At 33.6% G+C, this 15859-nt stretch overlaps 1 protein-coding gene across 4 annotated transcripts in view; it reads left to right on the top strand.

Moving 5' to 3' along the window:
- Positions 1–15859, top strand: part of FSTL5 (follistatin like 5) — a 558399-nt gene that overhangs the window by 443610 nt on the left and 98930 nt on the right. For all 4 annotated transcript variants that reach the window (XM_037058318.1, XM_037058317.1, XM_037058316.1 and 1 more), the window contains exon 9: positions 12745–12906. In XM_037058318.1, the coding sequence (XP_036914213.1) occupies positions 12745–12906 (162 nt within the window). The remainder of the gene's footprint in view (positions 1–12744; positions 12907–15859) is intronic.

The following is a 15859-nucleotide window of genomic DNA, read 5'->3' as shown; positions in this document are numbered from 1 at the left end:
TGAGACATTTATTTAATAAAAAATAAAAACAGGTAATATGCAAGCAAAACATCCAATGATAGTAACACCCCTACAATTAAATAGTCATTTTCCCAATAAACTCTGAGTCAAAATGTCTTAAAAATAATACAAAAAGTTCTTACAAAGTATCTGGAAAATTTTGTGAATGGTAACATTGTATTATACAGTAACTATCATATATTAAAATTTTAGTATTACTTTTGAAAGTGAACCTTTTAAAGTAATATCACTCTAGCAAGGAAATATTAAATTGTTTATCGAAAGTCAGTGTTTAGAAGGAAGAAAATATATTATTTAATCAACTGATATATTTCAGCAAATATTTTAAGTTATAGTGTAGCAAAAAAATATGGTAAATAGTAGTGCCATCTATTGATAAAACTGAAAACTACAGTTTTTATTGAAAAGGAAAAGCTAAAACTTTCTTTTTTTATTAAAAAGAAAAGCTAAAACTTTCGCATATACAGGAATATATTTCCAAAAGACTAATGATGCATTATTTTGCAATCACTTTAAATTATTAAAATATTAAATTATTATTAAGTCACATTAAGTAGTAGAACTGAATTAAAATATGAATGTGTGTATATGTATCTGTAAATATGATGGATAACTTGATATTTCTGATAATAAATATCAGTTGTTATTTTAAGCTTAGTCAGGTTTTTACCTAGTTGAATAATAATAAAGTTAATCACTGAAGAAATTAAATGTAATATTAATCCTTTCTGCTAAAAAATACACAAGAAATACCTATATGGTAGAAAATGGATCATTGTCTCTTTTCATTTGATTCTATTCTAATGCAGAGAATAATTCAACATGTAAAATTTTACATAGTTACCTTTTAGCACTTACTAGGACAATGCTAATATTTCTTATTTCATATTTAATTTTGGTTCAATTAATGTAATAATCAATGACTTTTTGGAAACTCTTATATTGCTTATTTCAATAATTTTACATTATACCTGTGTTCATTAGATTCTACATAAAAGTGAAATCATACCTGAAACCTATATAATCTTATTAACCAAAATTCAATAAAAAACTTAAAAATATGTCTTTAATTTTTCCAATTTGCTTACAGTACCCCTGACTAGAACCATCTTTGTGCTGTCTAGTCAAGTTGCCAGAGTGATGCTGAATAGTTTATGACTGTTAAGGTATTAAAGACATACACCGGGTTAAGGACAGGAGCAGAAAGCAGTAGTGGTGTCCATTGATCGCCAGGGTGTGATCAAAGGGTATGTTGCAGGTTTCACATGCCAGGGCATTCACAGGTACAGCGGAGGAAGCAACGTGACTGACAAGGGAAAAACTGTGAAAACAAGCCCAGCCTTAACGGGGAGAAACTAAACAGAGGCTGAGGTGAAATCAGGGCTGACTTTGGCTTGTTGTCACTGTTGGAACGCAAAGCTGATATTAAGCTCTTGTCCATTTATTTACTCATACATGTGTAATTTGTCTGTTTTATAACTATAGATTAAGATCTATCGTATACTCTGCTGGATCCAAACCTTGAGGCTCCAAAACTAAAGGGTCCAAAACTAAAAACCTCATAGTTATATTCTTTGAAGAGCTTACTGTCATGCTTGATGGTAGCCCAACCTCCCATAGAGTGAAAGCAAGCTGCTATTTTCTCCCAAATCTTTGCTGTCCCAGGTCTGATTATATAATTAATAGAGAAATGTATGATGGGCAAACTATGAGTGGGACTATGAGGCTGCAAAAGTTAAGAGGGTGGGGTACTGGCGTAGGACAGGCATGTAGGTCAATGGAACAGAACTAAGAGAATTGGAGAAGGGAAAATGAGCATTAGGTGGGGAATGGCACCAAAAAACCCAGACTTGTGGGAATGAAATGGAATCCATGAGATTGGCCTAGGACCCATGTCAGTTCTCACTGTATCCAAACTTGATGAGGTCAGTGTCCTAAACTCCAAGCTGCCTTTTGTGCAAAACCACATGCATAATGACAAAGTTGAAAGAAGCTGGAATAGTTGCAAGCCCACTGGCCACCCGCACAGACCACATGAGCCCCAGATAACCAACCATATGTGTGAGCTACAAGATCGCATGGTGACCCGGCGCCAACACTCAGAAATGGCTTTACTTCTGTGTGCGGCTCAGTCCATTGGACATTGACCTGCAAAATGAAAGGTCAGAGGTTCGTTTCCTGGGCAAGGCACACAGTTCAGTCCCAGTCAGGAAGTGTACGAGAGGAAACTGATTGGTGTTTCTCTCTCACGTTGATGTTTTTCAACCTTTCTCTCTCCCTTCCCCTCTTTCTAAAAATTAAAGTAGTAAAATCTTTTAAAAATTGGCTTTACTTCTGCCCATGAAACCTTTGAGAAAATTTAAATTAAAGTAACTCATTACCCATCCAAATTTGAAACATACAAGAAAGGGAATTCTTGGGAATGTAGTTCAGCCAAGCCAATCTGAAACATTATAAACTATTTATTATTATTATTATTAATTATTATTATTTACTTGGTCGTCACACAAATGATAACATACTATACTCATTGTTCTCTTTCTTTCCTTTTTGCTTGTATCTCTCAGCTATAATTCTCATAGCATTAATTCACTGTTTTTCAGATGTGCAATTTAGTGGTCTTTTGGTGTACTCCCAGGATTGCACAACCAACACCATTAATTCCACAGCATTTTCACCACCTCAGATAGTACACTTGTAGCATTTAGCAGTCACTCGGCATTCATCCTCAACCCTCCGGCTCTTGGCAACCACTAATCCACTTTCTGTTTCTATGGCTTTGCCTGTTCTCATACTTTACATCAATCTTCCCTTTTTGACTGTCTGCCCTGTGGACTTCAAGCTCCAGAATCAGACAGAAAGACATCAAACAGCCTCAAAGAGGCTGTTCATCCAGCTCATACAATAGAATAGTGTAAGGTCAAATTTCTGTAACAAATCTAAATAAATAGGTAAGTAGGTAGATAGATAGATCAGTAGGTAGATAGATGTATACAATCTGCATATAATGTATATAATGCATATAATTATAATTATACATGTAAAAAGCTTAGATAGATATGATCTACATATAATATATATAATTATAATTATATATATATAATAAATAGGTAGAGATAAATGATAGATAGATACCGTATTTTTCAGACTATGAAATGCACTTTTTTTTACCACATTTTTACTTCAAAATATTTTTCCTATTTTTCTCCTTTAAAACCTAGCTGCATCTTATGGTCCAAGAAATAGATGCACCGAAGTTTTAGAGGAAGAAAATAGGAAAAAAAATTGAAGCAAAAAAGGTGGTAAAAATGAGTCTTATAGTCAAAAAATATGGTAGATAGAGACACTGAGTAAAAAATTTGCTCCTAAAACATTAATAGAAAAAATGAGAGATGAGAAAAAGCTGGAAGAAAATCAAAGGGAAGAGAAAAAGAAGGAGGGATCAGAATTGGCAGTGAAGGAGAAAGTGGAAGGGAAGGCAGAGGAGGAAGAGGAGGAGGGGGAATAGAATAATTGAAGTAGGAGGAGAAAGAAAGAGCACATGGTAATTTGGAAACATTTATACAGACATTTAAGAAAAGATTGGCAAGATAGAAATTTTGAGAGGCAATTGCACACCAGATAAAGACAGGCATTTTATGTTAAGTAGTTTAGATCTTATACTGAAAAAAAAGGGGGGGTGATGTTTATAAGATAGTGGACCTTGAGAAGATGAGATGAAACATCCTACTTTCAATTAAAAGATAAGTTTTTTAGTGATGTGGACAATAGATTTGTGTAAGGCTGGTGGGCAGAAGGCCAGTTAAGCTTGAATTATCAAAAGCTAGAAATAGTGAGCTTTTTAAATTTAGGGTATTTTTAATGTTACTAAAAAGCTAAGCCTAAGATAGGAAAAAATAGGTATAATTGAGGAAAAATTAAAAATAAATGTGTTATGGTAAATAGTTATATATGGATTGTTTAGAAGGGTTCTTAATAAATTGGAGGGACAAGACACAGATGAATTCTAGTCTTTTAATTGGCTACATATTATGATTAATGTTGGTGGCAACTTCATGTGCAGATAAACTTCAGAAAGCATGCCGTTTTGTGTAGAACATGGCATGAGCTTCAGAGGTAACCTACGTTAGTTGCTGACAGCAACTACCACTAGGGTAAGAAACACAAATCGACGCACACACACAGTCCTGTCCAGTCAGGACACACATTAGCAGTGAGAAATATGAAGGAAGATCATGGGGAACCGGAGCTGGGAGGATGCAGGGAGTGGCCCAGGAGCAAGGCCTTGCCAGAGAACACTAGGAAGGCATTTATTTTGATGGTTCCAATCAGATGACTGACTCCCTTTGAACTGCTTATGGTGGACTTTTCTCCACTACTGCAGTATATGTTTTTGAATTAATACTTTCATTAAACTTTTTATTTTGAGATAGCTGTAGATTCTTATGCAGTTTCAAGAAACTATGGAAAGAAATCCTTTTAACCTTTTCCCCATGTCCCGTCATTGGTAACATCTTGGAAAACCATAGTACAGATGAAGAGCCAGGATACTGACGTGCGCAGTCAAGATACAGAACAGGTCCATCACCACAAGGATCCCTAACATTTTAAACTCACTTTTCTCATTTTCCCACCCCCTTAGTAACCCCTAGCAACCACTAATATGTTCTCTATGTTTTTATAATTTTTTCAAGATTTAATATAAATACAATAATACATTGTATCCTTTTGGAATTGGTTTTTGTTTTTTCACTCAGCACAACTATCTGCTCAGCTACTTATCTGCTAACACAACTACTTAACATCTATGTTGTGTGAATCAATGGTTTGTTCATTTTTATTGCTAAACAGTAGATCCTGGTATGGTTATACCAGGATTTGCTTAACCATTTACCTGTTGAAGGACATCTTGACTGATTCCAGTTGCTATCTATTGCAAATAAAGCTGTAAAAATATTCATGTAGAGGTGTGAACTTCAATTTTTATGTGAACTTAAATTTTCATTTCTCTGGGCTATGCTTGGGAATTTAATTGCTAAGTCATACTTAGCAATTGGTTGCTAAGTTTGGTAGTTGGTTGTTGGTTTTCTTAAACCAACTGTAGTTGGTTGTTTACTTTTCTTAAAAAACTGACAGAGTGCCTGTACTATTATACATTATCACTAATAATAAATGAGTGATTCAATTTCTTTTCATTCTTGCTAGCATTTGGCATTATCACTATTTTCATTTTAGCTCTTCTGATAGTTGTGTAGTGATGTTTTATCAGATTAATTTGCATTTATTTAATGGTTGATGATACCAGACATATTTTCAGGTGAATATTTGCCATCTCTATATCATCTTTAGTACAATGCCTTCTCATATCTTTTGCCAATTTTCAAATTATATTACTTGATGTTATTGCTGAGTTTTGATATTTCTTTAGATATCTTAGTTACTATTTTTGTTTCATGTATGGTTTATAAATATTTTCTTCCACTCTGTAGCTTGTCTTTTAATCTTTTTTTTGCAGGGTCTTTTCCAGAGCAAAAGTTTTTAATTTCAGTGCAGTACACTTATCAATTATTCCTTTTATGAATAGTGCTGTTGGGATCAATTCTAATAATTCTTTGCTGAGCCTTAGATGATGAAACACATTTCTTGTGTGTTTTCCCAAAAGTTTTCTGTTTTACATTCTGTATTTAAGTTTACATCCCTTTTGAGTTAAGTTTTGTGTAAGGTGTGAGATGCAAATCAAAACATTGTTTTATGGCAGAGGGTGATACAGTAACACTGATGGAGGAGAAGTGGAAATAGCAGGTGGTGGGAGGGACGACACAGGTCTGTGTGGATCCAGACTGTACCACCTGTCCTCACAGTCACGTGTTTGCTTCTTTAGAAAATGTACGAATTTCTGAGTTTTAATGCCGAGGGTGGCCAGGAAAACAGGGGGACTCCCAACTTCCCCATGTGACTGAGTCAGATATTTACTCATCCTACTTTTCTTCAGGTTTAGGATTGAATGTGTGAAGCAAAAAGGCAGTGAGTAAAGGGAGACACTGTAGCCTAGTGCTAAAGGCCCAGATTCTAGAGCAAAAAAGCAGTGAGTAAGCAAAGAAATTGTAAAACTCTATTTTGGATGGAGATGGTATCTTGAGTTGGGAGTAGCTGTTTTCAGTTCTTGGCTATAATTTGGAAACAAAGTTTCCCTGTAACAATTAAGTAAGAATTTCACAGCAGCAGAATGGAAGGGGAAGAAATATACAATGTAAAGTAAGAAAAGGTGAAAAAGAGGAAATAGCAGCAATGTAGAATACATGAAAAGTATAAAATAATGTGGAACTATTAAAACAAATATATTTATCACAATTGATATGGGTTTAATTTCTGTGTTAAATTGAAAAGTTGGGTAAAAAATTAGCTATGTGAAATTGGTGAGAAATACCTAAAACAAAATGATGGAAATATGTTGATTATAAAGTTGTTAGTCAACACTTATATAGAAAATAAATTAAATAAATAATAGTGTATTGCAATTTGCTAAATTTTGTTTATTTATAATGCGGGTGCTTTTTAACATATTGATTCATTTCATTAATTCTTATTTTCTCCCCAGAGATTTCGAGAAACATCCTTTGTATTATTGCCTTAATGCCCTGTTATATTGTCTTTTTTGATTCAGAGAGCATTTTTGAAAATTACAACTTTTGAGACTTTATAATTGAGGATTAAAAGAGCCAGAAATGAGAATCTACAGACCAGATCTAGCTAGGTTAATTAAACTAGGATGAACTGCTGTCCCTTTCAAAAAAGCTTAAAAAGTGGTGAGTTTTTACAAAGTCATAAGCTAAACAGAAAGACCAAATAAAACCATCACAAAAGTTTAGGACCATAAGGATGTTCGTGTTAATTTATATTTTGCCTCCAACATTTGTTGCATACTCTCCATTTTTATGAAGGCTGTGTAATGTGATCAGAGAGTTCTGTAATATTGACAAGAGGCAGTGTGAAAGTCATGAATATAAAAAAGACTGCTTTGGGACAAAGTTAAAGAGAAATTGATGGCTTTAATAATGTCAGAGACAAAAGGCATTGGGCAATCTCAGTAACATTTAAAATATTTATTAAACCCAGTCTGTAATTTTTCATAGGAAAGTTGTTGAAATGACAAAGGAATCATAATACAAACAGAACAACCCAGATGCTGCTGTGAGTCAGTACTACTTCAGACACATTTATATTCTTACCCTAAAGCTTTCTCAGAACCTTTTCTCACAGTTGCAGCTGTGAGGATAATTTGTGGAAGAACAGTGACAGAATCCTTCAAAAGAGTACAAGACAATGGCATCAAGAAAAGGAAAAAAAAAGCCCTCAGGGTTTAGTTGTTTACATACACCTGTGACCTGATGACTGACCTTAAATTCATTTTTGTTTTCAGTTAGAGTGAAGTCGTGTTGGGTCAGGGATCACCACCTCCTGACTCTCAAATACCTTATGATCTCACCTTTAACAGGAACCTAATCAATAAATCAAACAAACAAGCAAAATATAACCAAAGACACTGAAATAGAAAACAGGCTGACAGTGACCAGAGGGGAGAGTAGAGAGGGGAGGGAATTTCAGGGGAAACGGAGAAGGGTTTACAGGAACTAGTATAAAGGGACATGGACAAAAACAAGGGTGAGTGGAAATGGGAGGGAGACGGGATGGCTGGGGGTGTAGGCTGGGAGGGTAAGTAAAAGGCAAAAAACTGTACTTGAACAACAATTAATTTTTTTGAAAAAATCAAATCTAGCTTTTAAAGAACCCAAATTATGCTATTTTCTTTTTAAAAAATATTTTATTTATTTATCTTTTAGAGAGGGAGAGAAGGAGAGGAGAGAAATATCAATGTATGGTTGCCTCTCTTGGGTCCCCTGCTGGGAACTGGCCTGCAACCTAGACATGTGCCCTGACTGGGAATCGAACCTCGATCGTGTGGTTCGCAGGCCCGAGCTCAATCCACTGAGCTACACCAGCCAGGGCTCAGATTATGCTATTTTCATATTGTCTGGTAATAGTGCAGGAATTCCTGAAGATCACAGGGCGAAAGTTGAAGGATGGGAAAAAACAAAACAAAACAGGTTTTGGTGTTATAGAGACCTTTTTTTCACCTTTAGATCCTTTATAATATTTGATTAGAAGGATTATTCTATTAAAAGCCTTATATTAGACCTCTCTAAATACTGAGAAAAAGCACTGATTTATTATAGTACAATAAAATTATTATGAACCTTCAAGAAATATATCTACTACCTTCACCCAGTTCCATAGCTGTTGTTGTTATTATTATTAAATACTTCCTGGTTTTTGAATTGAGAAATGTTTACCCCTGATTCTGTACAAAACCCTAAGTTTGGAGAAAGAAAGATCTAAGAAAGTATAACTATACTAATTATATTTTATTTTCTTTAGCTTATCTACCTTTTTGGTTTCTCAACTTAATATTATTACTATCAGATCAGAACCCCATTTTCATTTCAAAGTTCTGTAACTAGTTAAAGGCATGAGCCTTTTGTATGTATTCTGAGATCAACGAGTCCTCCATGTACAGCATCTAATTATATAGAGTTTATGATCTACAAACTATTAAATACATTAAATGTGATTGTGTTATATTAGCTTATTTTGTCACATTGTCATATTGTGAACTTTAACCAGGTGATAGGAAACAAATTCAGCTTCCTTGGGAAGTGACATCTATTTGAAGTGAATTATTAATGCCTTTCCAAAATACTATAAATGCACTAATGACATTTTAGTCTTTACATTTTTAATGATAACTTTTCAAATATCTCAGATATACCTTTTACATTACTGCTTAAAGCCTAATTCAAGAATTATATTAGATTCTAAGTATATATTTCTATGAGGTAATTTATTTTATAATCAATAGCATACAAGAACAATTTAGGCCAAGAATACATTTTTTCCAATTTTCCATTTGGCCAATTTCAAAACCTGAACTGAGCAGTCACACGACAGTTTGATACACAAAAGAGAGCAAGTGGAAGAGAGAAAGTCACTGAGCACAATGTGCTGCATGCAGAAGTTGCTCAATAAATATTTGTAAATATTTATCTTAAAACTCAAAATAAGTCAGATTTTATACTTTTCTGAAATTTTATTCATGAATAAAATGCATATACTTACATCTTATATTTCCTTTATCTTAACTGACAGCAACTTACCTGGTTATATTTTATAGAATAAAATGGAATTATGTGTAATATCAACCAACTATTTAAATGTTTGCACATAAACACACATGATGTATTATTTGATATTAATATTGCTTGACCTTACTTGATAGTATTTTATCAAATAAAGCCAACTAGTTTTAAAATGCTTCCTGAGTTAGTTTGGTGATATTAGATGTCATTAGGAAATTTTCAGAGTACAGCACCACTTATTTTTAAACATCGCCTTTTGCTTACAATAGTAGGAGCCTTGTTTAAAGATTTTCATGATACTGCACACAAATTGGATTCTAAATCCAATATGAAAACCCTTTGGTGTTCTTCATGAGGTTCTCTTTTCATGCACTGCCAATCGGAAGGAAAGACAAGTTCATAGAGTGCACTTCCTAACTAAAAATGACTTAACAAATGTCTTGCAGTGTTCTCTGGGGGATTATTGACTTTTTAATTCAGGCTGCCATCAATCCTCATTTATATTTCATAATATGTATCCCGGGAAATATAACCTACTTTTAAATGTGTAGCCTGTCACTGAAATTAAATAGTTGTTATGCCAATCACTTATTCTTCAATTCTATGTGTTTGAGAGATTTTTCAGGTAACCATTTGATACTGATATACTAAGTAAGAAGCATATTATATGACATTATTTTTATTTTTAAAAACATATATTTTCTATTTGGGTATAAAAGTTAAATATATTAAAAATTATTAACCACTGTTTTCAGTTTATGTGAAAGTACATCAATAACGTAGAAACAGCTAGGAATGCTGGAGGAAACTGAACTTTTATTTGAAAAGTTGTCCTTTGGGGAGTATCAGTGATAGTATGTGTGACTAATAAAATATCTATGTTTTCTAATATGAATGATGTCAAATCCATTATTATCATTGAATTGATTGATGTGCTTCCTTCAAACTAATTTCCAAATATATTTAGGTTGTCTCAATTTTTTGCTATTCTACAGAATTTTGCAAGAAGCATTGATCCTTCAGCTATAAGTTATATAGCAAAACATACTCACTTTTATTAAATATCTCTTTTTAAAAAGCTCATCTCCTAACTCCCAGGTTGTTAAGAAATTAGAAATTAAGTCTGAGTATTTGAAAGAGTCTCTTCTCCAGATCTTACAATAAATGTGGGTTTGCTGGAAGTACATTAAAAATATCTCTTTTAAAAGTTATTTATTTATACTTCCTATATAGTAAATTGTTATAAAAACTGTTCTGTGCTAGATATCTCAGATGAGCCTAAACATATGCTTGATATTTCCAGGAAGACAGGTACAAAAATATTAAGAACTATTTTTGAAAATGCCTTTGACATTTCAAAATAAATTATTAGAGTAGTCATCAAGGGGGGAAAAAGATATTAGTTTTACTCTGATCATTGTTGTGAATGTTAGTGTGTTTGTGTTTAGGAGAGGGGGAAGGGTGTAGAAGAGTTTTGACTTTCAGAACTTTGGAAGTTTACTATTTTTATGCCCCCGAACTATTAAAGGCAATATACAAGGAAAAGTCCCAGCTGCAGACTCAAAAGATTATTGGACCCTTCTGAGGATCTCCCTCTATCCCCTTGTCTCTGTGTTCTAGTTGACACTCATCTAATTTAAGATTTCTAGAATATAGCCAACGAAGAGAACTAAGAAGCCAGTGGGGTGGTAGACACACTGTACTTCTGACCTGATGCCTTTAACAAGGATCTTGGTTTGCATTGCTTTTATTTCAGTAAATCTGGAAAACCAACACTTATTCATTAATCAATCAAATTTGTGTAGAGAATGTCTCTGCTAGTCACTCAAAGGAAAAGTGGTAAATTAACTATTGGCTGGATTTGTGACCCTAAAGAGAGTCTCAGATTGGTTCCCATCCTTGCATCTTTAACTGGTGTTCTAGTGAGTAAAAATAAAAGACATAAGGTAGTTCAAACTTTATACCTTAAGAAAAGTGCATGATGGTCCAGGCAATCAAGACTTCTTTCTATTGTCTTTTGTGAACATAGATCCTGCAGAATATTCTTCAACTGAATCTAGAGTGTTTTTACTTGTTTACTAAGTCATAGTCTTATTCAAGCAAATGTAGGGCACATAGGCGTTCGAGGTTATTTTAAAGAGCAAATACTCAAGTGTGAGTGTGAAGAAGAGCCAGGTATGATACTCCTGTAACACACATGCAATGGACTTCTCTCCTTGCTCTAAGGTTCTTCAGTCACTCGGCTAGGTATGGGGATATAATGACTGCATGAGGCCAGACCCATTCTGTAAGTGGCTTAAAACAAACATTTATTATCTTACGAGATAACAACAAAATAGAGATTTGAGATAATAGAGAACCCAGGTAAAAAAATTGAGAACAGTTTAGCTATGTGGTTCTGGTATGAGTTTCTCTCTGAGGTTGAATTTCACATATTGGCTAGGGCTGCCATCATCTGAAAGCTTAATTGGGGTGGGAAGGCTTCCAAGGTGGCTCACTCACTTGTCCATTTGTTGCTTGCTGGCTGCTGGCATGGGACTTTACTCTCTTGCTTGATACGTGAGTATCTCGATATGACTGGGTACATATATTTATGACATGGCAGCTGACTTTTCCAAGAGCAAGTGATCCAACAAAGAGCTAGGAGGCTGCTGCAGTACCTTTTATGGACTAATTTTGTATGTCATGAACCATCACATTGCCAAAGTGTCATTAAATCAGCCCACATGTAAAATGAGAAGAATTTCTCATCTTATCCATCTTACATCCAACAGTTTGTACTGTCTTAAAGATCAAAAGGTTTGTACAGATACGTTAACACTTCCAAAGAAACATAACCCCTCCCCTTTCTATATTCTAGAAAAGGTTATATAAGATTGATACAATTGCTTCTTTAGTTTGGAGAAAATTCTAGTTTTTTTAAAATAAAGTTTCTTATGTATTCAATTTCGTTAAATGTTATAAGATTATTCAAGCCTTGTAGTATGTTTGGAAGTTGAGAAGTAGGAGGTCTCTAGTTTTGTTCTTTTTTCAATATTGTTTTGGCTTTTTGAGGCCCCTTGTAATTATGTACATATGAATCTGAGGGGTGGCTCTTCCAATTCTGCAAAAATGCAATTGGATTTTGATGGGCACTACATTGTATCTAGATATCAGTTTTGGAGTATTGTCATCTTATCAATAATAGTTCTCACCAATTCTTATTATCTTACAAGTTCATTCTTTCAATCTATGTACGCATGATGTCTTTTTGAAATATATAGTTTTATCATTTTTTGAAGACTTTTTGAATGATTGAAGCAAGATATCCTTGGCTCAGCTAATATTTTACCCTACAATAGTCTCAGAAGAGTCTTTAGCCAAAGATCTCTGGTACGTTTTAGTAGATGATAAAATTTGGAAACTAAGATCTGTAAAACTATGCTCCATCATTAAAATTTATCATTTATATTTTTATCTTATTGCAACTTTTTGTTTTAGAGAATCAAATGTTGATTTTAATTCACTTTCTCTTTCCTTTCTCTGTCAGTCCCTCCAGTGATCCGGGTGCACCCGGAGAGTCAGGCTCGCGAGCCCGGGGTCACAGCGAGTCTGAGGTGCCACGCAGAGGGTGTCCCAGCCCCACAGCTGGGCTGGCTGAAGAATGGGGTGGACCTCACACCAAAGCTGTCCAAACAACTCACTCTGCAAGGTGCTTTCTCCTTGACGGTGTAAAATCTTATACTCAGAATTTCTTTTTACATCATTCGATTTAAAAAAAATGAATCTTAATGTCAACAAAATCTCAGATGAAAAAAATGTGGTTGTACCTGACCTTATATTTGCAATAAAGTCTTTTCATATTTTTAATGTTTTAAATAATAGTCTTATTATAATGATTGCATCATTATTTTGGTGAGAAGTAAAATATTAAATTATGCGTCTTTTAAATATGTATCCTCTGAATTACAACAGATATGCTGAACAGAATAATTGGATCTCTTCATAGAATGCAGTTCTGATGTGACTATTTAAATGTTTAAATTGTAGGTTAAATATATGTTATAAAGGGTATCGATAATATAGAAATTCTTTAGGAAATGTTTTGAGTATATTTTGTAAATGAAGGGAGAAAAATTAAAATGTTACTAAATGATTTACATTTACATTGCTTTAGGGTATTAAATTATTGTATTCTAATATATGAAATATTTACATATTCTAATATTTTAGTGTGTATACATAATTGATCGTTAATATTATACCAATCATAGTCTTAAATATACATTAAGTGAAAACAAAAACAATCTTTGCAATGTCAAATAGCCTAAATAATGAAAAAGCATTTGCGTACAGGTTGATTACATTAGTAAGAAAACATACAAATTTTATTTCTATTGTCAAAAGTAGCTCTTTACTTGATCATCATGGCATGGCCTTCTATTCTTTATTCCATACCTTTGAATTCCTTCAATTCATATTTTCCAAAATAAATATATTTTCATTTAAAAATTTTTTATAAGCATAAACTTTTATTTCATTTTAACAGTAAATATGTTTTACCAGTATTTTAAAATAAGTCTTGAAACATTTGCTTATTTATTTTTATAAGTCAAAAAGGACACATGTAAAAGTGTTTTTGACCTTTAAAACCTGAATCCTAGAAATCTCTCCATTTATATAAGTAGCCCCAACAAGTTTACAAGTTTACATCTACTGATTTCATCTTGCTTTTTATAATCTGAGGAGATTGATCTGATTAACAGGAATTAAAGTGGAGGAAGTTTGTTAGTTTTTGATTGTGTCATTTCTTGCGAATTTAATAGTAGTAAACCATAAGAATATATATCTTTATTTCCAGGAATATATATAGGAAGCAAATTTAGGGAAATGGTTACCCTCCAGACTCAACACTGAAAGAGTGGGAACCCTTATAAAACAGTTATTGTCATTTTAAAAACAAAGTTAAAAAAGGTAAAATTTTGAGAATATATGGCAAATAATAAAAAGTGAATAAGGAGCACAACCTAAGAAAAAAAGCTAGGTGCACATAGAGCCACTCCACATGGCTCTATGTGCAATGGCATATTACTAAATACTATCGTTATTAATTATTCATTTATTCATTAGATGCTTACTTAGCATTTTTATTTGAAGTCCAAGTCTGGGCACTAACTGAGTAACTGGCCGTAGATGGGATAATACGTTAAAGACAGGAAGTATAATCCTGGGAAAGCAGAAATATTTTATTGACAAGCAAATCGATATAAATAACACCAGAGACTAAAAATGAGCAAAGATGCAGGAGAACAAGGTGATACTACATAAGAAAAAAAAATTAAAGATGGAAAAATAATAATGTCCAATGCATAGAAAGGTCAAGGAAGGTCATTAAAATATGTTATGGGTTAGGCTATATATTGTCCTTGTGACAATTAGAGGACAAAAAAACCCAGTATTAGTAGCAATCAGTCTTCAATGAGTTTAGAAATGAAAAGGAGGTAAAAACCATGAAAATCTCTTTACATGCTTTGAAAGGAGGAAGGATAGAGGAGGTAGTATTTGCTGTTGGAAAAGGTTGGGACTGAAGAAGATGCTTGTTTCTCTTTGGACAATTTATCAGTCTGAGGGAATATTGCTAAATAAAGATCTGTAGGGAATGGAAGAGGGGGAGGTAAACAAAGAGTTACAGAAATCAACAGGAAAAGAGGGGAGATTTGCCTTGGAAAGCAACAGAAAATTTATGTTGAGAAGTGAATAAAGGTGAAGATGTAGATGGAGCAGGATGCTTTGGGTTTACATTCCTTTTTTTGAAAGGTTTTTATTGAAATATAATCAATGTATAACATTGTGTAAGTTTAAGGTATAGCATGATTATTTGATACACATTTATATTGTGAAATGATGTGGAGTTCCTTTCTAATTACTTCTATGCACTTTGTGATTTAAAGGTCAAGGTCACTTACTTGGAGTAGTGAGAAGTTAGTTTCACAAGGTGAAACATCAAAGAGTAAAGATTTGAAATAAAAGTGGAGCGGGGACATGAAAGCTATCTAACTGGATAAAGTTAGATGAATTAGAATCTCCACTAAAGATGAAGTGAAATGAATACAAAAGGCATTGAACACTCCACAAGCTGAAAGCTATGAAAATGCAAATTTGTGAATTTGCTAATGCCACAGTCTCATAATTTACTCACAAACCGCGACACCAGGTGCAGAGGCATGTCAGCTCGCCCTAGTTCTGGAGATTAGTAAGGCATATGGGTCAGGATAATAAATGGATGAGGGATTTGGTAGTTCTGGCAATAAAGTAGGAAGTATTTAAAAATGCTGAATCTCGTAGGGAAGGAGAATGGAGCACATAGGTTAGGAGAACATATAAGAATATTGAGAAGAGAGAACTTAAAGATGGAATACATTGACTTGATGTCCCCAAAACTCGAGGGAATTAAGGTTAAGCGTGGGTCTTGAAAGAAAATCTTGTTCTTTGGAGATATAAAACAGGAAGCTGATATAGGCTTAAGTGCATCACTCACTTTGTATCTTTTAGAGCAGGGAGCTGCAAAGTAAGATCCACTGGCCAAATCTGGAAAGCTGCCTATTTTTGTACGTAAAGCAATTTTTTTTTGCTTTTTCTTTTGCTTTCAGAACAAGCCATGCTTA

The sequence above is a fragment of the Sturnira hondurensis genome, unplaced genomic scaffold (assembly GCF_014824575.4).
Source record: "Sturnira hondurensis isolate 20B ecotype Veracruz unplaced genomic scaffold, ASM1482457v3 Scaffold0010128, whole genome shotgun sequence".
Classification (NCBI taxonomy): domain Eukaryota; kingdom Metazoa; phylum Chordata; class Mammalia; order Chiroptera; family Phyllostomidae; genus Sturnira; species Sturnira hondurensis.
This window is presented reverse-complemented; position numbering and strand designations above follow the sequence as displayed.